Here is a 22,067-nt window from a genome sequence, read left to right on the forward strand (position 1 = left end):
CCTTCTTCATTATCCTATCTACCTATGACTCCACTTTCAAGGAGCTATGAACCTGCACTCCAAGGTCTCTTCATACAGCAACACTCCCTAGGACCTTACCATTAAGTGTATAAGTCTTGCTAAGATTTGCTTTCCTAAAATGCAGCACCTCGCATTTGTCTGAATTAAACTCTATCTGCCACTCCTCAGCCCGTTGGCCCATCTGGTTCAAGATCCTGTTGTAATCTGAGGTAGCCCTCTTCGCTGTCCACTACACCTCCAATTTTGGTGTCATCTGCAAACTTACTAACTGTACCTCTTATGCTCGCATCCAAATCATTTATGTAAATGACAAAAAGTAGAGGACCCAGCACCAGTCTTGTGGCACTCCACTAGTCTCAGGCCTCCAGTCTGAAAAACAACTCTCCACCACCACTCTCTGTCTTCTACTTTTGAGCCAGTTCTCTATCCAACTGGCTAGTTCTCCCTGTATTCCGTGAGGTCTAACCTTGCTAATCAGTCTCCCATGGGAAACCTTGTCGAACTCCCTACTGAAATCCATATCGATCATATGCCCTCATCAATCCTCTTTGTTACATCCTCAAAAAACTCAATCAAATGTTTTTTGAGGATGTAACCAAAACAATTGATTAGGGCAGAGTGGTAGACATTATTTACTTGGACTTTAGTAAAACCTTTGACAAGGCTTCACATGGGAGACTAATTAGTAAAGTTAGATCACATGGGATTCAGGGTGAACTTGCCAATTGGATACAAAATTGGCTTAATGGCAGGAGACAAAGAATGATGATGGAAGTTTATTTTTCAGACTGGAGGCCTGTGACCAGTGGTGTTCCACAGGGATTAGTGCTGGATTCACATTTGTTTGTCATTTATAGAAATGACTCAGATAAGAAAACAGAAGGCATGGTTAGTAAGTTCACAGATGGCACCAAAATTAGTGATATAGTACAGTAAAGGTTATCTGAGATTACAAATAGATCTTGATCAATTGGGTCAATGGGCTATAGAGTGGCAGATGGAGTTTAATTTGGATACATGTAAGGTATTGCATTTTGGTAAAACAAACAAGGACAGGGCTATACAATTAAAAGTAGAGCCTTGTATAGTATTGTAGAACAGAGAGACCTAGGGGTTTAGCTATATAATTATTTGAAGTTTGCGTCACATGTAGTTAAAAAGGCATTTAGCACACTTGCCTTCATTGCCCAGACATTTGAGTACAGGAGTTGGGACATTATGTTGAGGTTGTAGAAGACATTGGTGAGGCCTCTTCTGCAGTATATGTCCAGTTTTGGTCACCTGGTTGTAGGAAGGAAATTATTAAGCTGGAAAGGGTTCAGAAGAGATTTATCAGGATGTTGCTGGGAATGGAGGATTTGAGTCATAAGGAAGGGTTGGAGATACTGGAACCTCTTTCACTGGAGCATTGGAGAGCATATAGAGATTTCTAAAATCATGAGAGTTATGGATAAGGTGAATGAAAGGTGGGGGATTTCAAGACTAGAGGGCATATTTTTAAGGAGATAAATTTTAAAAAGGCATGATGAGTAATTTTTTTTTAAACAGAGAATGGTTCATGTGTGGAATGAACTTCCAGAGGAAGTAGTGAATGTGTGTTCAGTTACAATGTTTCAAATTTAGCCAAGTACACGAATTTGAAATGCTTGAAGGGATATGGGCCAAGCGCAGGTAAATGGGACTAGTTTAGTTTGGGATTGTGGTTGGCATGGACTGTATCTATGCTGTATGACTCTATGACTCTGTAGTAAGGTGACCAGTACTGCAGTCAATATTTTAGATGTGGTCTCACTAATGCCCTGAATAACTGAAGCGCAATCTGCTTACTTTTGTATTCAATTCCCCCACAATAAACAATAACATTCTATTTGCCTTCCTAATTACTCACTGTACGCACATCCTAACCTTTTATGATTATGGATGCTGTTGTAACTTGGCCCTCTGATGTCTCACATTTTGATAATATGATTCTCTTTCTTTTTTCCTTCTAAAATGGACGATTTTACATTTTCATTTTTTAGTTTAGATTAGCATGAGTTTGCACTGTGTCTTGTGGCACTCTAGTATTTGTTCCAAAGAAGTGTGTGAAGAAAGGTCACTCTTTTATCTTTTACCTTCAAATGATTTTTATGTCCTAATTTTTTTTTTTGTTTTAATTTAGAAAAGTAAAAACTGATCTTTTTTATTGCAAATGTTTTCCTTCTTTAGCATGAGTTTGCACTGTGTGTAAGTACACCTCTAGTATTTGTTCCAAAGAAGTGTGTGAAGAAAGGTCACTGTTTTATCTTTTACCTTCAAATGATTTTTATGTCCTAATTTTTTTTTGTTTTAATTTAGAAAAGTAAAAACTGATCTTTTTTATTGCAAATGTTTTCCTTCTTGAGTGTCTGTGAAAATCCTCTAAAGTGGTTGACTGCTTAGAAAGCCTGATTACATCACTCTTATTCTGTGCCCAGTAAAGAACATTGCAGTCAGATGCAGTATCACTACCATGTGGTAGAGGTGAAATTCTTACTTCGAGAGATTTCTCAATCTTTCAGTGAGTCGAGGTTTGCTACTGGCCACAAAACACTAGGCCATTACGCTTTGGAAGGTTTTCAGCAAATTTCTCAGCTCTGGGCCAATGTTCTGGATAACTATCTGGAATCGGGGAATTTGAATTCTAGTATTCCAAATGGCACAACACTTACTGTACTCCAGATCTAGAGGATGAGAGAGTGTAGAATATGATCTCTTCACAGGGCAGCCAACCAATATTGGATAATTGGAGAGATAGAAATTCCTAATTTAAATTTTGAACCATTTTCCTTCAATGAATCACATACATAATGTGATTATTCTATATGGCAGATTTGATGGACCAAATAATTTTATCCCCCTTTTTTTGCGATTCATAAATAAGCTTTATCTTGTTCAAATGATCAGTTTACTCCCTAAATTTTAAATAAGTACTTTTGGATATAAATGAAATGTATTCAAGCCTGAAGTATGTATTGGCAAGTCCAGTTAATCAGTTTAACAGAGAAACGAAAGATAAGAAAATACCATTTGTTCCCATTCAAGCAAATTCCTTCAATCCACTATTGTTCCAATCACAGAATCCAACACATTTTAAACATATCTAACTTTATTATCTTTAGGACCCTGCCTAACAAATAATTCTAATTTTGTGACACCCTTGAGTAAAAGATTGTTCCCATTGCCTGTTAAATTCACTCATCATTAATTTAAATCTAATGCCAGTTGGAAACATTCTTTTTGTTTACTCTGAAGCAATGATCTGGGTTTTCCTATACAATTTAATGGTGTATATAATGCTGTGAGTTCTGTTTCTTCATCAACTCAATTTTAGGTTTTGATTTTTACACATGGAGTTAAATTTCTTGCTTTTCTCTGCATTTTATTCCAATGCTTGCATATTTGTCGGCAATGCAGCAACCAGAACTCAGAAGAAATACAGTGAAGTTACAATTATATTATATATTTTGTCTTAATTCAGGTGGTTTTGAATTCACATTCTCTAAAAAATGGCAGCATAAGAACATACTTAAATAACATATTTCATGACAACTGGATGTCTTAAAGGCCTTAATAGCTAATTAAGTATCTTTGACAATATGGGCAGAATTTAATGCCTCCTTGGTGACTAGTTGTGAGGGGTGGAGGAGCATTCAATCAGGTGTGAGGTTATGAGCTTATCCTGCCACCCTGCTCCCTCTGCCTAGCTATGTCCAGGATGCGAAGGCTGTGGGCCAACACAAATTTTGATGCAGCTCCTATTTTAGGCTCCTTTGCAAACTTAGCTTGAAATTGACCAAAGCATGCATTGTTCATGGTACAATTAGTCTTAGCAATTCTTGAAGAATCCAATGAAATTACCATTAAAGCAACTAGGGAGGCCTTCAACCCAAAAACGTTAAGTAATCTTTCCTGAATGTAGTGTCAAGAGGAGCTGGAGTAACCAATGTAATACTATGAATCTCAAATGACCTCAAAAGTTATAGAATGTAGCAATGTGGCCACTAGTAATAATGTATGATAAGAAATCTCTATTTACAGTGTAGAATAAGCCACCATTTTTATTCTTAGGATTTAATTAAAAACTTAAGAGTATTGCAAAAATAACGTTAATGTAAGTTATGTCAGTAAACATTTGCCTGTGAAGCACACACCAATGTGAGTAAGAGCCTAATTTAAAAATAACTAACCAGAACCTCTCAGTTTAATGATTTAGGTGCATCTATCACTTTTTATCGTCTCCGAGATAATTGTCTCACATTAATGAATGTTGGTAATGATGAAGACAAATTAAAATGTGTAAAACTGTTTCTCAGCTGTCACCTGTAAAATTTAGACCTATGTATATTTCTCAGCTTGCACTATTTATTTCCGAAAACTGTAATTTTTATTGTAATCACTGGCATGAGAATGGAAGCTATATCCATGGAATTCAAGAAATAAAATAAAATTTTCATGACCAGCAGATGTTTCAAAACGCTATACAGCCAGGAAAGGTTCTTTGGAAGTGTAATCACTATTGAAGTGTAGGACACGCGGCAGTAAATGTCCATTTAGCACATTATCAGAAACTGCATCGTGAAAATGATTAGAAAATATTTTTGTGAAACAAAAACAGAAATTGCTGATGAAACTCAGCAGAATCTGTGGGAAGAAGGAGTTGACAAGTGTGGTGCTGTCAAAACACAGCAGGTCAGGCAGCATCCGAGGAGCAGGAGAGTTGACATTTCAGCCGTAAGATCTTCATCAGAATGTGAAGGGGGGAGGGGGAACTGAGAATTAATTAGGAGGAAAGGGAGATTTGGAAACTAGTGAAGTCGATGTTGATGCCGTGAGGTTGAAGGGTTCCAAGGTGAAATATGAGGCATTCTTTTTCCAGTCATCGGGTGGCTTGAATTTGGCGGTGAAGGAGGCCCAGGATTTGCATTTCCTTGGTGGAGTGGGAGGGGAGTTGAAGTGGTCGGCCACAGGATAGTGGGGTAGTTTGATGCATGTGTCCCAGAGATGTTCCCTGAAATGTTCTGCGGAGTTGGTGTCCGGTCTCCCCGATGTACAGGAGGTCACATCGAGAGCAACAGACAAGATAGATGAGGTGGGTGTATGTGCAGGAAACTCTCTGCAAGATGTGAAAAGAACCTTTGAGCACAGCCTCAATGATCATTCTCCAGACCATCTACAATCTCATCACCTCAGAGAATCTTCCATCCACAGCTCCATAGTCCCTGAACCCTGCACCCTCCTGGTTCTACTTCTTAGTCAAATTCCACAAACCTGACTGCCTCAGTTGACCTATTGTCTCTGCCTGCTCCTGCCCCACCAAACTTATCTCCTCATATCCTGACTCTGTTCCCCCCCCCGCCCCGGTCCAGGAACTCCTCACATATGTTCGGGACACCATCCACATCCTCTACCTCCTCCATGACTTTTGTTTTCCTGACCCTCAATGCCTCATCTTCACCATGGACATCCAGTTCCTGTACATGTCCGTCCCGCATGGCGAAGGCCTCCAAGCCCTCCATTTCTTTCTCTCCCGCCGACCCAATCAGTAACCTTCCACTGACACACACAATTGTTTGGTGGAACTGGTCCTCACCCTCAACAACTTCTCCTTCAAACCCTCCCACTTACTTGAGACCAAAGGGGTAGCCGTGGGTACCCACATGGGCCCCAGCTATGCTTGTTTCTTCATAGGATATGTGGAACAGTCCATCTTCCGCAGTTACATCGGCACCATTCCCCACCTTTTCCTCCATGACATTGATGACTCAAGTGCCAACTCATGCTCCCACAAGGACGTTGAATATTTAATCAACTTCACAAACACATTCTACCCTGACCTTAAGTTCATCTGGACCATCTCCGACACCTCCCTCCCTTCCTGGACCTCTCTACCTCTATCTCTGGCGACTAACTCAACACGGACATCTATTTCAAACCGACCAACTCACACAGCTACCTGAACTATACCTCCTCCACCCCACCCTCCTGTAAAAATACTATCCCTTGCTCTTAATTGCTCCGCCTCAACCATATCTGCTCTCAGGAAGAGGAATTCCGCACCAGGACATCCCAGATGGCCTCCTATTTCAAGGACCACAATTTCTCCTCCCACATGATCAACAATGCCCTCCAGCGCATCTCCTCCACTTTCCGCACTCTGCCCCAGAACTCCACCCCTCCAACCCCCTGGTTCTCACCTTCCACCCTACTAATCTCCGATACAGCGCATTATCCTCTGCCATTTCTACCACCTAGAATCAGACCTCACCACCAGATATATATTTCTCTCCCCACCCCTATATGCATTCTGCAGAAACTATTCACTCCATGACTCCCTTGTTAGGTCCATCCGACGACTGGAGGAAGATCGCCTAATTTTCCACCTTGGGAAGCTACAACCACACGGCATCAGCATTGACTTCCCCTCCCCCCACTTCAACTCAGATCCAACCCTTCAACTCGACACCACCCTCTGAACCTGACCTACTTATCCATCTTCCTTCCCACCTATCCACTCCAACGTACCCACTGACTTATCATCACCCCCCGCCTTCCCAGCTACCGTTTCAACTCTGACTCTCCAGCATCTGTAGTCCTCACTTTCTCCTTGTCTCTGTGGGAAGAAAGCAGAGTTAACGTTTTGAGTCTAGTGTCTCTTTATTCCTGTGTTCCTTAATTCCTGAAAGGAAGGGATAAAGTTTCTTGTTAGAACATTGAACAAGCCAGACAATGAAGTGGAACTGTGAGGCAGAACAGCTTTGAGCCAACTGATGGAGAGAGAGAGGTTGAGAGTGTGCATAGGGTGTTACATAACAGTGTGTGTTGATCTCAGGATGTGACAGAACAACTGTCTGAGGATTGTTGTCCATCAAGAGATATCTGTGATCCTGGCTGAATTTGAAACACGAAGGATGAAATTTCAGTTGAATCCATCTGGAGTGAGTCTGAACTGGAGACATTCACTGAAGATTGAGATGTGGCTGTGGAAGCAAAGACTTCATCAAATACTAGAAGAGAAAACGAAAATAATGATGGAGAGCAAGAACAAAGGTCAGAACGGAAAGCCCATCAGAGAGAAAGAAAATTTCTTCAAGTTGGCCATTCCAAGAAGAGATGTGGCAGTGAGTTAAACTTTTCAAGTCTGGTGACTCTTCTTTCAGAATTTTTCATCAGTCTTGTTGAAGAGTCACTGGATTTAAAATGTTAACTCTGTTTTCTCCCCACAGATGCTGCCAGACCTGCAGAGTTTGGCCAGCAATTTCTGTTTTTGTTTCAGATCTCCCAATCTGGTAGTTATTTGTTTTATTGTAATATTTCTGTGATATTGATTGAGAGATGAATATTGACCAGGAAGGACACTGGGGTAACTTCCTCACTTCAAAATAGTGTCCTAAGGACTTTCTGACTAGCTACAAGATCATGCAGAGTCTCAGTTTAACATTTCAGCTGAAAGACAGTGTCACAGTGTCTTGAATGCAACAGTGACGAACAGAGAAGGCATTTTACAAGAAACTGTGTGTGGAGTTAAAAGAGACAGAAAGCTGAACATTGTGTTACTGCAGGGATTGTGATTTGGAATTTTTTACTGATGTCGTTCAGTTTTTCCAGAGGTGCCCAAACCATGTAATGAGATTTATTAAAGGGGTCTCTGGGACATCTGGGCAATCAAGATTGTTCTGAAACTTGCTACGAACATTCAGCAGGTGTGTACCATTTGGGTGACCACCATCTCCAGAAACTTGGATACAATACAGCTGCAAGTGAACATGACACGAGGGCTAAACTGATTGAATGGGAAAGTGAGAAACCTAACTTATAATAAGCCAAGTTAGAGAACTTTGGATTTGTACATGGTATCACATTTATGCAGTGTTGTGAGTGCTTTGATTTGTGTAAGGTGTGTCTTTGCTTTGTGAAATTTGCCTTTTTATTTGAAGCATCATTTACTTTTTAATTCACGTTTAACTTGCATTGGCTCTGATTCATTTGAAGTAAAAGTTGCAAGAGATGTTTTTTTTTTAAATTTCGAGGTCATTTGAAAAATTTGGTTATTTTGATTTATCTTTCCCAACAGGGATTATAGCACAAACATGTCTTTAAAAATCCTCAGTCTAGGCAGTCTTTTTTTTGAAAGCAAATATGCTTCCTCCCCAAAATCATTAGTTCAGTGCTGATATACAGATTTGATGTCACGGTCATGTAATGTGAGAAGTGTCCCTTTGTTTCAGGTTCGTCTACTGATTGCAGAGAAAGGTGTGCAATGTGATGAACGGGATGTTAGTTTACCATTAACTGAACACAAGGAACCCTGGTTTATGCGCCTGAACCTAAGTGAAGAAGTGCCAGTACTGATCCATGGGGACAATATCATCAGTGATTACAGCCAAATTATTGATTACCTAGAGAAGGTCTTTGTGGGAGGTAAAGTTTTACAGTATCAAGTATTTATCGAACAAAGTATAATGTTTGTCTTCAGCATATTGTTAATATGAAATATGTGTGAGAAATTATTGTTGAACTTTCCCATTGAAAGCAATGAGAGAGTTCATTTTTTGTTCACAGGATTTTTTTTATCTCTCAATCTAAATATTAACACCAGTGATGCTTGAATAGAACTGAAACCAACAAATGCTGGAAATCACAGTAGGTCAGGCAGAATTCATGGAGAGAGAGCAAGCTAACGTTTTGAGTCTGGATGAGTTAATTAGTTGTCCAAATATAAAACAATACTCTTTTTAATTCATATATGACCATAAGTCAACAGGAATTTGTAAATTTATGTAAACTAAATAAAAACAAATTCTATTTGATGTCTGTATTCTACAAAAATTCGAAAAGCCAGTGTAAAGGGAAAGCAGGTTATTGTTACTAGTAACTTGAGCCTTTGTACAAAACATGCTTCTTTTGACAAAATTTGTTGATTACAATTTGGTGATAAGGATTTTACAAATGAGCGCAACTAATTCTGCAGCTACCACTTGTATTTGTCTAAAATCAAAACTGTTACCCACTGTGTTTTAATCAATGACAGCGAAAACAACCACATACAATTACATAGTGCCTTTCATCTAAAAAAGGTCCAAAGTTACTTCCCAAGGAGTAAGAAATACATGAATGCAGTGGCAAAAGAAATGAACAAAAAACTTGATTGAAGAGCTTGGTATTTTTTGTTATTCATTCATGTGCTGTGGGCGTTACTGGCTAGCCCAGCATTAACCTTAATTGCCATTGAGAAGGAAGTGGTGGCCTAATTTCTTGAACCACTTCAGTTCTTAGAATGTAGAGATACTCATTATACAGTTATAAAGGGAATTTCTGGATTTTGAACCAGCAACAATAAAAGAATGGCAATATAGTTCCATGTCAAGATGGTGTGTGAGTTTGAGAGGAATTTGCAAGTTACAGTGTTCCCGTACAGCTGCTACTCTTGTCCCTCTAGGTGGTAGTGGTCATGGGTTTAGAAGATGCTGTCGAAGGAGCCTTGCTAAGTTGCATCTTTTAGCTGGTTCACATTGCTGTCATTGTGCATCAGGGTGAGGAGAGTGAATGTCAAAGGTGAGATGGATGGCGTGTTAGTGAAGTGGATTGCTCAGTCCTGAAGCTGCACTTAGTCAGGCAAGTGGAGAACATTCCATTACACTCCTGACTTGTGTGTTGTAGATGATGTACAGGCTTTGGGAGTCAGGGAGTGAGTTACTTGCTGCAGAATTTCTACCCAATGACCTGCCCTTACAGCCATTGTATTTCTGTGAACAGTCCAGTTAGTCTGGTCAATGGTAACTAATTCAGTTTGGATATCGAACCATGACATCTAGGTGATCTTATGTTGGAGCTGGTCATTGCTAGTCATTTGTGTGGTGCAAATGTTACTTGCTGTTTATCAATCAAAGCTGAGATGTCCATGTCTTGCTGTATATGGACACAGACTGCTTCAGTATCTGAAGAACCATAAATGGTGATAAACGTCTATACTCCAAGCACATGATGGAGGAAGATCATCGATGAAGCGGCTGAAGATGATTATGCCTAGAAATTACCTTAAGTAACTCCTGCACTGATGACATGGGTCTGGGGTATTTGACTCCAAAAACCACAACAAACTTTCTTTGTACTAATATGATTCCAGCCAGTGGAGAATCTTGCCCCGATTCCCATTGGCAGCAGTTATGCTCAGGCTTCTTGAAGTCATGCTTGGTTAAATGCTACTTTGATGTCATGGGCAGTCACTGTTACCTCCACTTCTGAAGATTGTCCATGTTTTGACCAAAGTGGAAGGAGGTCAAGAGTCAAATGGCCCAGCTGGAATGCAAATGTAACATCAGTGAGCAAGTTACTACTTCGTCAGTGCTACTTGAAAGCACTATCAATAACTCCTTCCATTGCTTTACTGATAATTGAGAACAGACTAATGGAGTGGTAATTGGCTGGGTTTGTCATGCTTTCTGTGCACAAGCAATTTTCTGCATTGTCAGTTAGAGAGCAATGTTGTAACTGCCCTGGAACTTGGCTGAGAGTGACCTGGAATAGGAAGGGTCCATAGACACCGTGGTATCCAGTGTCTTCAGTTGTTTCTTGATATTGTTACGACATGGAGGTGAACCCTTCTGTTAATTAAACCAAACACCCAGAAAAGCTCATCTCACCTCATAATCTGTTAAAATATGAGTAACAGAGAACTCCCAAATTCCACTACTTAAAGATAATAACATTTATTTTCTAACTCTAAAAGTGAACTTTAAACAAAAACTATTCATAAATCTAAGCCCCCTTTCTCTTAACTGCTTACTATCTGCCTCCAGCTGTATAACAATATGCTGTTCCAATAAGACATTTATTAAAATTGCAACAACTTTATTTCAAAATCACACAGTCTGAATTCTTCTGTTTTCACTCTTGTGGCTGCTGATCTCCACTGGGTCGTCTTCATTCTTCTTACTGAAAATATGTTTCACATGAAAAGGTACCATTGATGGAGAGTCTTTTCTAATTTCTTTGAGAATGAGATGTTTGATTGGCAATTAGCTCTCCAGGAGATTCTCTCTTTATGGAAGTTGCTCTCTGACCAATTTTCAAATGTCTGCATTCTTATACCCCCAACATCAGATTGTCTCATTGGTTCAATATTGGCAAAACAATAGATTCAAACTCACTGAGGTTTTAGTATCCTGGGGCATAAGTTAAACTAATTGGTTAAATTCAAATTGTTGTCAAAACAGCACCCAAAACTCAGGTATCAATTTTACAGCCAAATGTTACTTATTTTAAATTTTCAAGTACACTCTGGGACTGCTAGCCAATCGTATGCACAGACACTTGTAATCTCTCAGTTCAGGACAGCATATTCTTTCTCTTAAAAGTACAGTTCATGCCTTCAGCTTTTTAACAATATCATGTGCACTAAATTGAAACCTGGCATCTATGATGCTGGTGTCCTCAAGAGGAGGCCAAGAGGGATGACTTGGCACTTCTGGCTAAAGATGGATGCAGATGATTTGGCATTGATGTTTTGGACTTTCCACCTTTGAGCTCCACCTCCTGTTAATTGTTTAATTGTTCACCATTAGTCACCACTTGATGTGGCAAGACTACAGAGTTTAGATCTGATCTGTTGGCTGTGAGATTGTTCAGCCCTATTTTATGCTACTTCTCTTGTTTAGTGTGCAAGTGGTCCAATAGTTTACATTTACCAGGTTGGCATCACATTTTTAGGTATGTCTGATGCTGCTCCTGGCAAGCCCTCAAAATGGTAAAAAGGAAAGAGAAAGGTAGAGCATTGGAGGGGTTGAGGAAAGAAATTCCAGAGCATAGGGCTAAATAACTGTTATACTTGATATGTCACACCATAATGTAGTTGAAAAGGGTTTCCTTAGGGGCACAGTTTAGTTTGCTATTCCCATGAATCCTGAAAAACAGTCATAATCATTCTAACTATTATGCATTTAAGTAAACAGTGGTATCCTTCTGTTCAGTATATATTTTTTTCCAGACATACAGACTACTTTTAAACATCAAGGAGCCAAATTTTGTAGCCTTTGCTTAATAATGACAGATGGATTAAAACATGCCCATAAAAATAGGCAAGGACCTTTCCCCAATAATCATTGTCTTCACAGATGTTTTTGTATGCTGATTAGAGATTAAAATATCTGCCCTACTCTAAACAAGGTTATTAATGTAGAAACATTATAGCCACACTGGAAGTTCCCACATGTCAGCTGGTGAACATCTTGGCTTCTTTCCAGCATCTCAAGAGATACTTGTTAATTTTTTCCATTAGGGTCCACCCAGCAACCTCTGAACCCAGAATACTCATTCTGTCCGCTGCCTGTTCCTTTCCCACGGGCCAATGTTTAGCCACTTGATTTGAATACTTTAGTTCAGTGGCTTTCACCAACTTTTAGAAATGGAAAACCAAACTCAAATGCATTTGCTTAATAAAAAAAAGTCATAAGTATATATTCTTGCAATATTAACGGTTATTCATTCATTCAGACCTACATATTTATTTGTTAATGGAAAATATGAGGATTAATTTTTCAAAATTTACATAGCTAATAGTGCGTTTCACTTAGGAGTTGATGATTTGGGCATGATTTTTTAACCATTTGAATTGATGGCCAGCATGGGAATGCCAACTGGCCAGCTCAATAGGTGGCACCCTTCAGTCTGAACCAGAAGCTCTCAGTTCAAGTCTCTAGAATTTGTTAGCCGCAGAAGGGGCAATCATGATGTGCTCAAATTAGTTAGTTTGTCAGTTTGTTAATCTTACCAAAACTTGTCCACTATTTCCAAATGGAAAAAGAAGATATGAAATAAATAAACATGACAATGTCATGTGAAACACAAATTTTTGATATTTATTCTTCCTTATGAGGCTCCTTATGGTATGTGGGCAGAAAATGTACAAAGAATGCTAAAGGTTAAAGTGGAATTTAATAGTTTATTAAATTACCAGTACAGTTTCATGAATCATTTTCAAATTTGAAAGCTGTTAAAGCTTTGGGATTTAATTGTGATGATCATTAGGGGATCTGCCATTTATAATGCATTATTAAACAAAGTGCAACCTTACCACCTTTAAGTGGATTGCAGAATGCAACTCTGACACCCCTGAATGGTTTACACCTTATTTTGGGAAGTTCAGATATACGAAAGGACTAAAAAGAACTGAACCAGCTTAGACACTGTACCACTTCATGGTTCAGTTTCTCATCAGTTGTAAAATGTAAACCGAGATCACCGGCTGGCTTGACCTCCTGAAGGATTTTTCACTGTTATATTTGCATCCTTGGAAAATAGAAATCAGTATTTGGGGAAGACAACTCTAATATAAACATGAAAGACCATACAATACATGGATGGTTTTGCAGAATAAATTGAAAACTGTTTTAAAATGAGCATAATTCCTTCATTGAAAATAGTTACTCTTTGATGTCTCAGTTTTTTTTAAAGTAATCGATACACAATTATTCATTGAATGGCTACAGAGTTCAAGATACATTTGCCCAACATAATAAAGTGAATACTTTCAAAATAAGCATCTGGAATATATCAAGGATTAACTACCTTTCGGTAAATTATTCAAACAAACCTTTACTTCCTATCATCTGTTGACATCGTTGTTTCACAATAATGGATACTGCAAATTAGAATATTGCCAAGGATAAGGCAGAAGAAGATTTTAGTTTACACTAGAGACTGGAAAACTAAAAGAAGGCCTAAAAGGGATCTGGAAGGGCTTTGCTTGTGACAAAACAGATAACTCCAAACCCTCAGTTTTCTCTTTCAATTTCTGGCCTCACCCTCTCCCACTATCTTACATCTTCTCCTGGTCCTTCCCCAACTCATGACCCCTAGACCCAGATCCATCCACCTTGATCCTTGAACCAGAGGGATACCTGGACCTAATTACAACTGTAATTCCACAGCAGCATTCATTATCTCAGACTCATTATCAACGTTCTGTGTAGCTGCCCCAATGTTCCATGCATAACAGTCAGCGTTGGTACACTGATCGTGGCATTGACAAGCAACTGTCTTGCCTTGTAGCTGGTAAGAACATTTCAGGGAATGCTGCTGATCATCCTGATTATGGACCTGGCTCTATCTACTACTTACTTGAGGACCTTTTTGATCATTTATTGATTCTCACATAGAAAGCTCAAATCTCACCAATCAGGGAGATGGCACATTCAAAATTACCCTATTGTCTTCATTTTAAATTAATTCTCTCCCTGAAAATCAAAAACTGAATTGTCAACAAAAGTGCCTTAAACAATAAAAATACACAAACTTTTACCCTTAGCATGAACGTGCTAATTGTAATCTGTACCAATAATATTATACAAATATTATTGGTACAGATTAGAAATTCACACTTTGTTGCAAACTTTTCCTTGCATTCTTCTAGTTCAGAGGTGGGGAACCTTTTCATGTTGGAAGGCCGCATTATGTTAGTTGTAATCTAATAAGGCCGCATTCAAGAAACTTCAATTATATATTCTTCAAAATTCACATTATTTTGTAAAAATCTAACTAGAGTTGCATTATAACTAAAGCATGAGCATAGCAGGTGTTGAAATAGCCCTTATGACTTACCAATTTTTTAATTGTGGCAGTCAGTCTGTGAGGATTATTTCGTTGAATTTTCTTTTACTCTCTGGTATTTTAAATACATTCATTTTAAGATTAAAATAAAAATAATAAAGGACAAGAAATACCATATTAATAAAAAATAAAGGATTTGTTCTGCAAAATTTGGATTCATTCAAAAGGCCACACACCATGGCCTAGAAGGCCTTAAGGCCGCAGGTTCCCCACCCTTGGCCTAGTTAAATGTTTGATGTGTCACTTGGTGCAACACTTTGATTTTAAACATTCTGGTCCTGGAAAAGCAATTCTTTAAAAAGTTATAATGAAAAGAACTGAAGGTGCTGTAAATCAGAAACAAAAATAGAAGTTGCTGGAAAAACTCAGCAGGTCATAGAGTCATAGAGATGTTACAGCATGGAAACAGACCCTTCGGTCCAACCCGTCCATGCCGACCAGATATCCCAACCCAATCTAGTCCCACCTGCCAGCACCTGGCCCATATCTCTCCAAACCCTTCCTATTCATGTACCCATCCAAATGCCTCTTAAATGTTGCAATTGTACCAGCCTCCACCACATCCTCTGGCAGCTCATTCCATACACATACCACCCTCTGCGTGAAAAAGTTGCCCCTTAGGTCTCTTTTATATCTTTCTCCTCTCACCCTAAACCTATGCCCTCTAGTTCTGGACTCCCCAACCCCAGGGAAAAGACTTTGCCTATTTATCCTATCCATGCCCCTCATAATTTTATAAACCTCCATGAGGTCACCCCTCAGCCAGCAGATGTATAGTTTCGTTGCTATCAACTATAGCTGGTAACATAAGTTTGATGACTTATCCTCTTGTAACCATAGCAAAGGTTCACTTTTTTGTTTTTCAAGATTCAATAGATTTAAGTATTCTGCTTTTTCCCTCATACCTCATGCAGAATGATATCTGTTAGAAGGATAAATGGGGGAGGGGGGGAGTACTGGGGAGGATGGTTGTCCTGTCATTTTCCTGAAATCAGCACAGAAATATTTCTGTCGCTACATGAGACATGATGAGAGCTGGCGCAGCAAGTGACAAAACATACACTGCACAGAACACTTTTCAGAATTTGTTGTTAAGCCATGTTATAAAGATATGTACTAACAATGTTATATTGGCTATCAGAGTGTTCTGTACTATAATTACTCACCTTCGTAAACACTATTTTTTGAACAAAAACAGAAGAAGCTGGAAAAGCTCAGCAGTCTGGCAGCATCTGTGAAGAGAAATCATTGTTAACATTTTGGGCCCAGTGACTCTTCCTCAGAACAGTTAACTCTGATGTAGCATCTGTGGAGAGAAATCATTGTTAACTGTTCTGAGGAAGAGTCACTGGGCCCAAAATGTTAACAATGATTTCTCTTCACAGATGCTGCCAGACTGCTGAGCTTTTCCAGCTTCTTCTGTTTTTGTTCAAAAAATAGTGTTTACGAAGGTGAGTAATTACAGTACAGAACACTCTGATAGCCAATATAACATTGTTAGTACATTTCTTTATAACATGGCTTAACAACAAATTCTGAAAAGTGTTCTGTGCAGTGTATGTTTTGTCACTTGCTGCGCCAGCTCTCATCATGTCTCATGTAGCTACAGAAATATTTCTGTGCTGATTTCAGGAAAATGACAGGACAACCATCCTCCCCAGTACTCTCCCCCCGCCCCCTCATTTATCCTTCTAACAGATATCATTCTGCATGAGGTATGAGGGGAAAAGCAGAATACTTAAATCTATTGAATCTTGAAAAACAAAAAAGTAAACCTTTGCTATGATTACAAAAGGATAAGTCATCAAACGTATGTTACCAGCTATAGTTGATAGCAACAAAACTATACATCTGCCAGCACGACAGTTCATAAATGTAAAACTGCCTTCTACAAATTGAATTCAAGCTGAGGGTGTACCTACAAGGTAATAACTCAAAATTGGACAAAATGTTTATGTAGAACCCTTCCAGCCATGCATTAACATCAGTCTATACTGTGATTAAATCCAAAGTCTTGTCCAAGTGTTAATAAACATTTTAAAATATGGAACTGCGCATCGTCAAAGTGCTGCTGACTGCCAGCATGCTGACTGGCATTGTTTTAATATGAAGAGAAATATCTAATAGCAGCCTGTTGGAATTTATACAATGAAATCTGTCTCACTTATCCCAGTGCCGGACTCTAAAAACAAACCTGAGTCAAACACTCCAGAACTTGTAAAATCATAGAGTTTGCACAGAGTGAGAGATGGCCATTCATCCCATTGTGTCCATACACTCATCCAGAATCTAGCTATTTTAATCATATTTTCCAGCACTTAGCCAACAGCTTTGCATGCTATGGTATTTCAATTGCTAATCTAAATACTCAAATATCTTGAGTGTTCCTGCCTCTACTCCCTTTTAGGCAGTGAGTTTCAGATACCATAACATCCTTTGGGTGAAAGAATCTTTCCTCACACGCCTTCTAAACCACCTGTTTCTTACCTGAAAATAGTATCTTCTGGTTATTGACCCCTGTACTAAAGGCAAAAAGTAATTTATTTACCCTGTAACTCCAAACAGGGTCCCTCTCCTTCTCTGCTCTAAGAAAAACAATCCACTCTATCTAGTCTGTTTTTCCTTGCTGAAACAGTCCATCCCAAGCAAGATCGTGCCGAATCTCCTCTGCACCCTCTCTAGTACAATTACAACTTTCCCGTAATGCGGCAATCAGAACTGCACACAGTATTCCAGCTGTGGCCTAACTGATGTCTTACACAGCTTCTTTGTAACTTATTTGCTCTTGTATTTAATGCCATGACTAATGAAGGCAAGTATCTCATACTTCCTTAACAACCTTATCTACCTGTCCTGCTGCCTTCAAGAATCTATGGACATACACATCAAAGACACTCTGGTCTTCTCGACTTTCAAGAGTCCTACATTCAATGTATATTCCTTTTCCTTGTTATTTCTCCCAAAATGTATGACCTCAAACTTTTTAGGATTAAATTCTATTTGCCACTGTTCAGCCAATCCAATTAGCCCATCCACATTGTCCTATCATCCCGAGAATGTGAGAGAGTTTTGTGAGCATGTGAACATGAATTCCATAAGGAATAGAAACAGGATTAGGATTAGGCCATTCAGCCACTCAAGCCTGCTCACAACCCTCGAAGAAAAGAAATTCCCCGTCACAGGTACCTCTTTATTTTGAAGTTATACTGTCTGGTCCTAGAATGTCCCATGAGGGGAAACATCTGTAAGACCATAAGACATAGGAGTAAAATTGGGCAACTTGTGCTATCGATACTGATCTGCCATTCAGTCATGGCTGATATGTTTCTCAGTCGAAAGGTCTGGCGCTGGAAAAGCACAGCATGTCAGGCAGCATCTGAGGAGCAGGAGAATCAACGTGTTTCAGGCATAAGCCCTTCATCAGAAATGTGGTGAGGTGGGGAAGGAGCATGACTCAGAGTCCTCAACTGCTCCTCACATGGCAAGCTGTTTTTCCCTGGGACCATTTCTGTAAACCTCCTCTGGATCTTGTCTAATGCCAGCACATCCTTCATGATACAGGGCCCAAACTGCTCGTGATTTACATGCACTTCACTAAACATAGCCTACTGTACACACTGCTCCCAATGTGGACCACTTTACATTGGGTAGATGAAGCAGAGACTGGGTGACCACTTTGCAGAATACCTACGTTCTGACTGCAAAATGATCCTGAACTTGCTATCACCTTGCATTTCAACACACACTATGTTCCCTGAACAACATCTGCATTTGGAGCTTGCTACGGTGCTTCAGCAAAGCTCAGCACAAGCTGGAAGAACAACATCTCATTTTCTGCTTGGAAACCCTGCAACCTTTTGGACTCAATATCGAGTTCAATCACTTCAGGGCTTGAGCACTTTCTCCTAAGTCTGTATGCCAACTCCACACACAGACCTCATCATCACATGGGCTGCTACCACAAACAACCCATTGTCAGTTACCAGTGGTCCCCATTAGCAGCAATTCATGCTCCCAGGCTGATCTTTACCCACTTCTTTGTCTGCCCAACTGTTTTTCCTCTCTCTCTGGGCTCCATCTGTACTTATTGTTTACTTCTTAACACTCCCCCACCCATTCTGTATCATATATACCAAACTTTTTTCTAGTTATCATCAGTTCTGATAATCTGGACCCAAAACATTAACTCTGCTTTCTAACCACAGATGCTGCCAGACCTGCTGAATTTTTCCAGTAATTTCTGTTTTTGTTTCCACATTGTTCAAGCCCCTTATGATTCCTCCAGTTGTTTTTATTAGTGCATCTGACAAACCTTTTTCCAATATAATATGTTGTTGTACATTCAGGACAGTACTTTGAGCAAAATATACTTCCCAGGACAGTTTTCCTTGTATAATTTGGTTCCTGTTTGAAATTTGTTGAAAGAAAAATGTTGTGTTGATATTTAATTTTCAAAGCATTTGCCTTCATTCGGACAACATCCATGTTAATTTCCGATTTTAGGTAGTGAATGCTGCAGTAAATTAATAGCTATTCTCTATTGAAATATGTTACTGATTTTCGTCTGAAGGGATGATCTACCATGTACAATTTTTCAAAAAATCCTCAGGTGATTTTAAATAAGGGCATAGTTTCATTATACAAACAATCTAAATAAGCTTAAATGAGTATGAAAATCACAAATACTCAGTGAGGCCACATGGTTTAATAATCTCAAATATGAGGAAAATTACATTGATAGAGTTGGATTTCTGAATTTGAGATTAAGACATGCATTGGGGAAGAGTTGAAGGAACTGAATCTACACTTAGGCGTACTTTACCTGGTCTGAATTTTATTTCATTACCTTGCCCATAGTCCCCTGAAATACAAGGTCTTGATCTGAGCTAGCCTGTGAGAACCATCAGAGATTGAGTCATTTCCCTGACACACACACACGCAAAAAAAACACACATTTAAAGACAAATCAATCTTTTTCTTTAGTTTTGTATATTTCCTTTTTGACAGTTGCAAAGTGGTTTTGGAGATAACAGTAGAACAAATGACCTTTTGAAATTGGAAATGATATACGACATAAGACCCTCTATTCATATTCCAGACAACCTTCTGAAAGTGAATGTATATTAAGATTTCAGTTGCTGTTAATGAATAAACAACTCAGATTCCAGAGTGAAACCTGGCTTGTTTGACCATGGGTTTTATTTTTGCAATTTTATTTGCAAGATGGTGAGTCATTAAACATATTAATCAGTGATTGTCGATGTACTGTTGACAAAAGAACATGAAAGTTTATTATTACAACAGCAAAAAAAAAGATCCTTTTACGTTATGTAGGAACTATTTGGAATAATTTGATTATACATGTCAGAAACAAAGACTTAACTGTTTTATTTTCAACAACAACCTTACAGATATGCAAACTTTAGTAAAGGGTCACCTGATTTCTACTTTTAAATTCGTTGTTGAGATGGTTGTATTTGTTTCTTTCTGATAAATTTTTGTATTCACTTGGTGCTAGCTTCTTTAGTTAATGTCTCCTCATGAAATCCTTAAACAACCTGCGAACACAGCTCACATATATCTTAAACTAAAACAAATTGCTGGAAAAGCTCATCAGGTCTGGCAGCATCTGTAGAGAGAAATCAGAGTAAATGTTTCAGGTTCAGTGACCCTTCCTCAGAACTGATGGTAGCTAGGAAAATATTTTTTTTGTGTAGAAGATAGGGTGGCAGTGGGGGACGGATTAAACAATAGATGGTGATAGAGCCCAGAGAGAGAAGAACAATTGAACAGACAAAGGAGTTGATAACGATCAGCTTGAGAGAATGAATTGCTATTAATGGGGACAACTGGGGACTAACAATGAATCGTGTGTTATAGCAGACCATGTGATAATAAGACCTGATGTGTGGAGGTTGGCATAAAGATATAGGGGATGTTGCCTCAAGCAATAAAATTGTTGAACTTGATGTTGAGTCCAGAAGGCTTGGAAGGCAACTCTGGCTCACTGCAGTGCTCCAGTGCAGCTCAGTGTATTTTCATTTTGGGAACTCTACAGCCACATGACTGATTCCCTGCCACATGACTTTGCACAACTATATGCTTTTTGCTTTAGTTTCAAACCGTCTATAACATTTCAAGTTAACCACAGATTGTAGGTTTATTCCCTTGGAATTTTTCTTGCTCATTGGAATGTGTCTATTGTGTATTCTGAAATATCCCCTTTAATGTTTGCCATTACATCTCTACTGGCCTTTCCTTTAACATAATTGCTGATTCACTTTAGCCATCTCTGATTTCATGCCCTCATAATTCACCTTCTTAATTTTTGTTTTAAATAGTCTTAGACCTACACTTCTCTCCCTCAACCTGAATGAAGAATTCAACCATGTTATGGTTCTTGCTACTTAGGATTAATGAATGATGTCATCGTGAAGATGCCCCAATCTCATTGCACAATACTTGCTCTGGTATAGCCTTCTCTCTGGTCATTTTAGAAAATGCTGTTCCATGAATTCTGAAAATATTATCTGAACTGTTCATCTAGGCTGCCTTCACCCATTAGACTTTTCCATTCTATCTAGGCAAAAGTGAGGACTGCAGATGCTGGAAACCAGAGTTTAGATCAGAGTGGTGCTGGAAAAGCACAGCAGGTCAGGCAGCATCCGAAGAGCAGGAAAATTGACATTTTGGGCAAAAGGGCTTCTGCCCAAAATGTCGATTTCCCTGCTCCTCAGATGCTGCCTGACCTGCTGTGCTTTTCCAGCACCACTCTGATCTTTCCCATTCTATCTGCTAACTAAAATTACATGATTATTGCTATGCCTTGCTGACAAGCTATCATTATGCCTTCCTTTAAATTCCTCCCTTCCACGAGGTCATTGTTAGAGGACCTGTATGCCATTTTTACAAGTACTTTATGCCTTATCATTTCTCATTTCTACACAAACTGTTTGCACATCTTGATTCATTAAACTTCAGGCATTGCTGTCGATTGTACTACTGCCATAGTTAGCAAACAGAGCTACCAATCCACCTTTTCCTAACTTCTTGTCATACCTATGTCTCCAATACCCTTCAAGATTCAGGTCCAAATCCATATCACCCCACAGCTTTGTCTCTAACAGATTGTACTTATTCATTTTTATTTGTACTTGCAGCGGATCTGTTTTGTCATGGATGTTAGATACATTCAAATACAGACCCTTTATTTTTATTCTTTTATTCTTTTTGTAAGTTCAAGTCTTATCTGTTGGTTGGCTCTTGATTCATATTCTCTATCCCTTACTATCACAGTCCATTTATCATTTTGCCATATTAATCCCATTAGCCTTGACTATGCTCTTTGATTTACTGCTACTTGCCAAATTTAATCACTTGCCTCCACTATGCAGTTTAAAATAGTATTTTCTTCCCTAGTT

At 38.9% G+C, this 22,067-nt stretch overlaps 1 protein-coding gene across 1 annotated transcript in view; it reads left to right on the forward strand.

Annotated features, from left to right (window-relative positions):
* gdap1l1 (ganglioside induced differentiation associated protein 1-like 1) overlaps positions 1 to 22,067 on the forward strand; it is a 62,943-nt gene that overhangs the window by 8,493 nt on the left and 32,383 nt on the right. The window contains exon 2 of the mRNA XM_043710296.1: positions 8,268 to 8,460. Coding sequence (XP_043566231.1) covers positions 8,268 to 8,460 — 193 coding nt within the window. The remainder of the gene's footprint in view (positions 1 to 8,267; positions 8,461 to 22,067) is intronic.

The sequence above is a fragment of the Chiloscyllium plagiosum genome, chromosome 20 (assembly GCF_004010195.1).
Source record: "Chiloscyllium plagiosum isolate BGI_BamShark_2017 chromosome 20, ASM401019v2, whole genome shotgun sequence".
In the NCBI taxonomy this organism is placed as follows: domain Eukaryota; kingdom Metazoa; phylum Chordata; class Chondrichthyes; order Orectolobiformes; family Hemiscylliidae; genus Chiloscyllium; species Chiloscyllium plagiosum.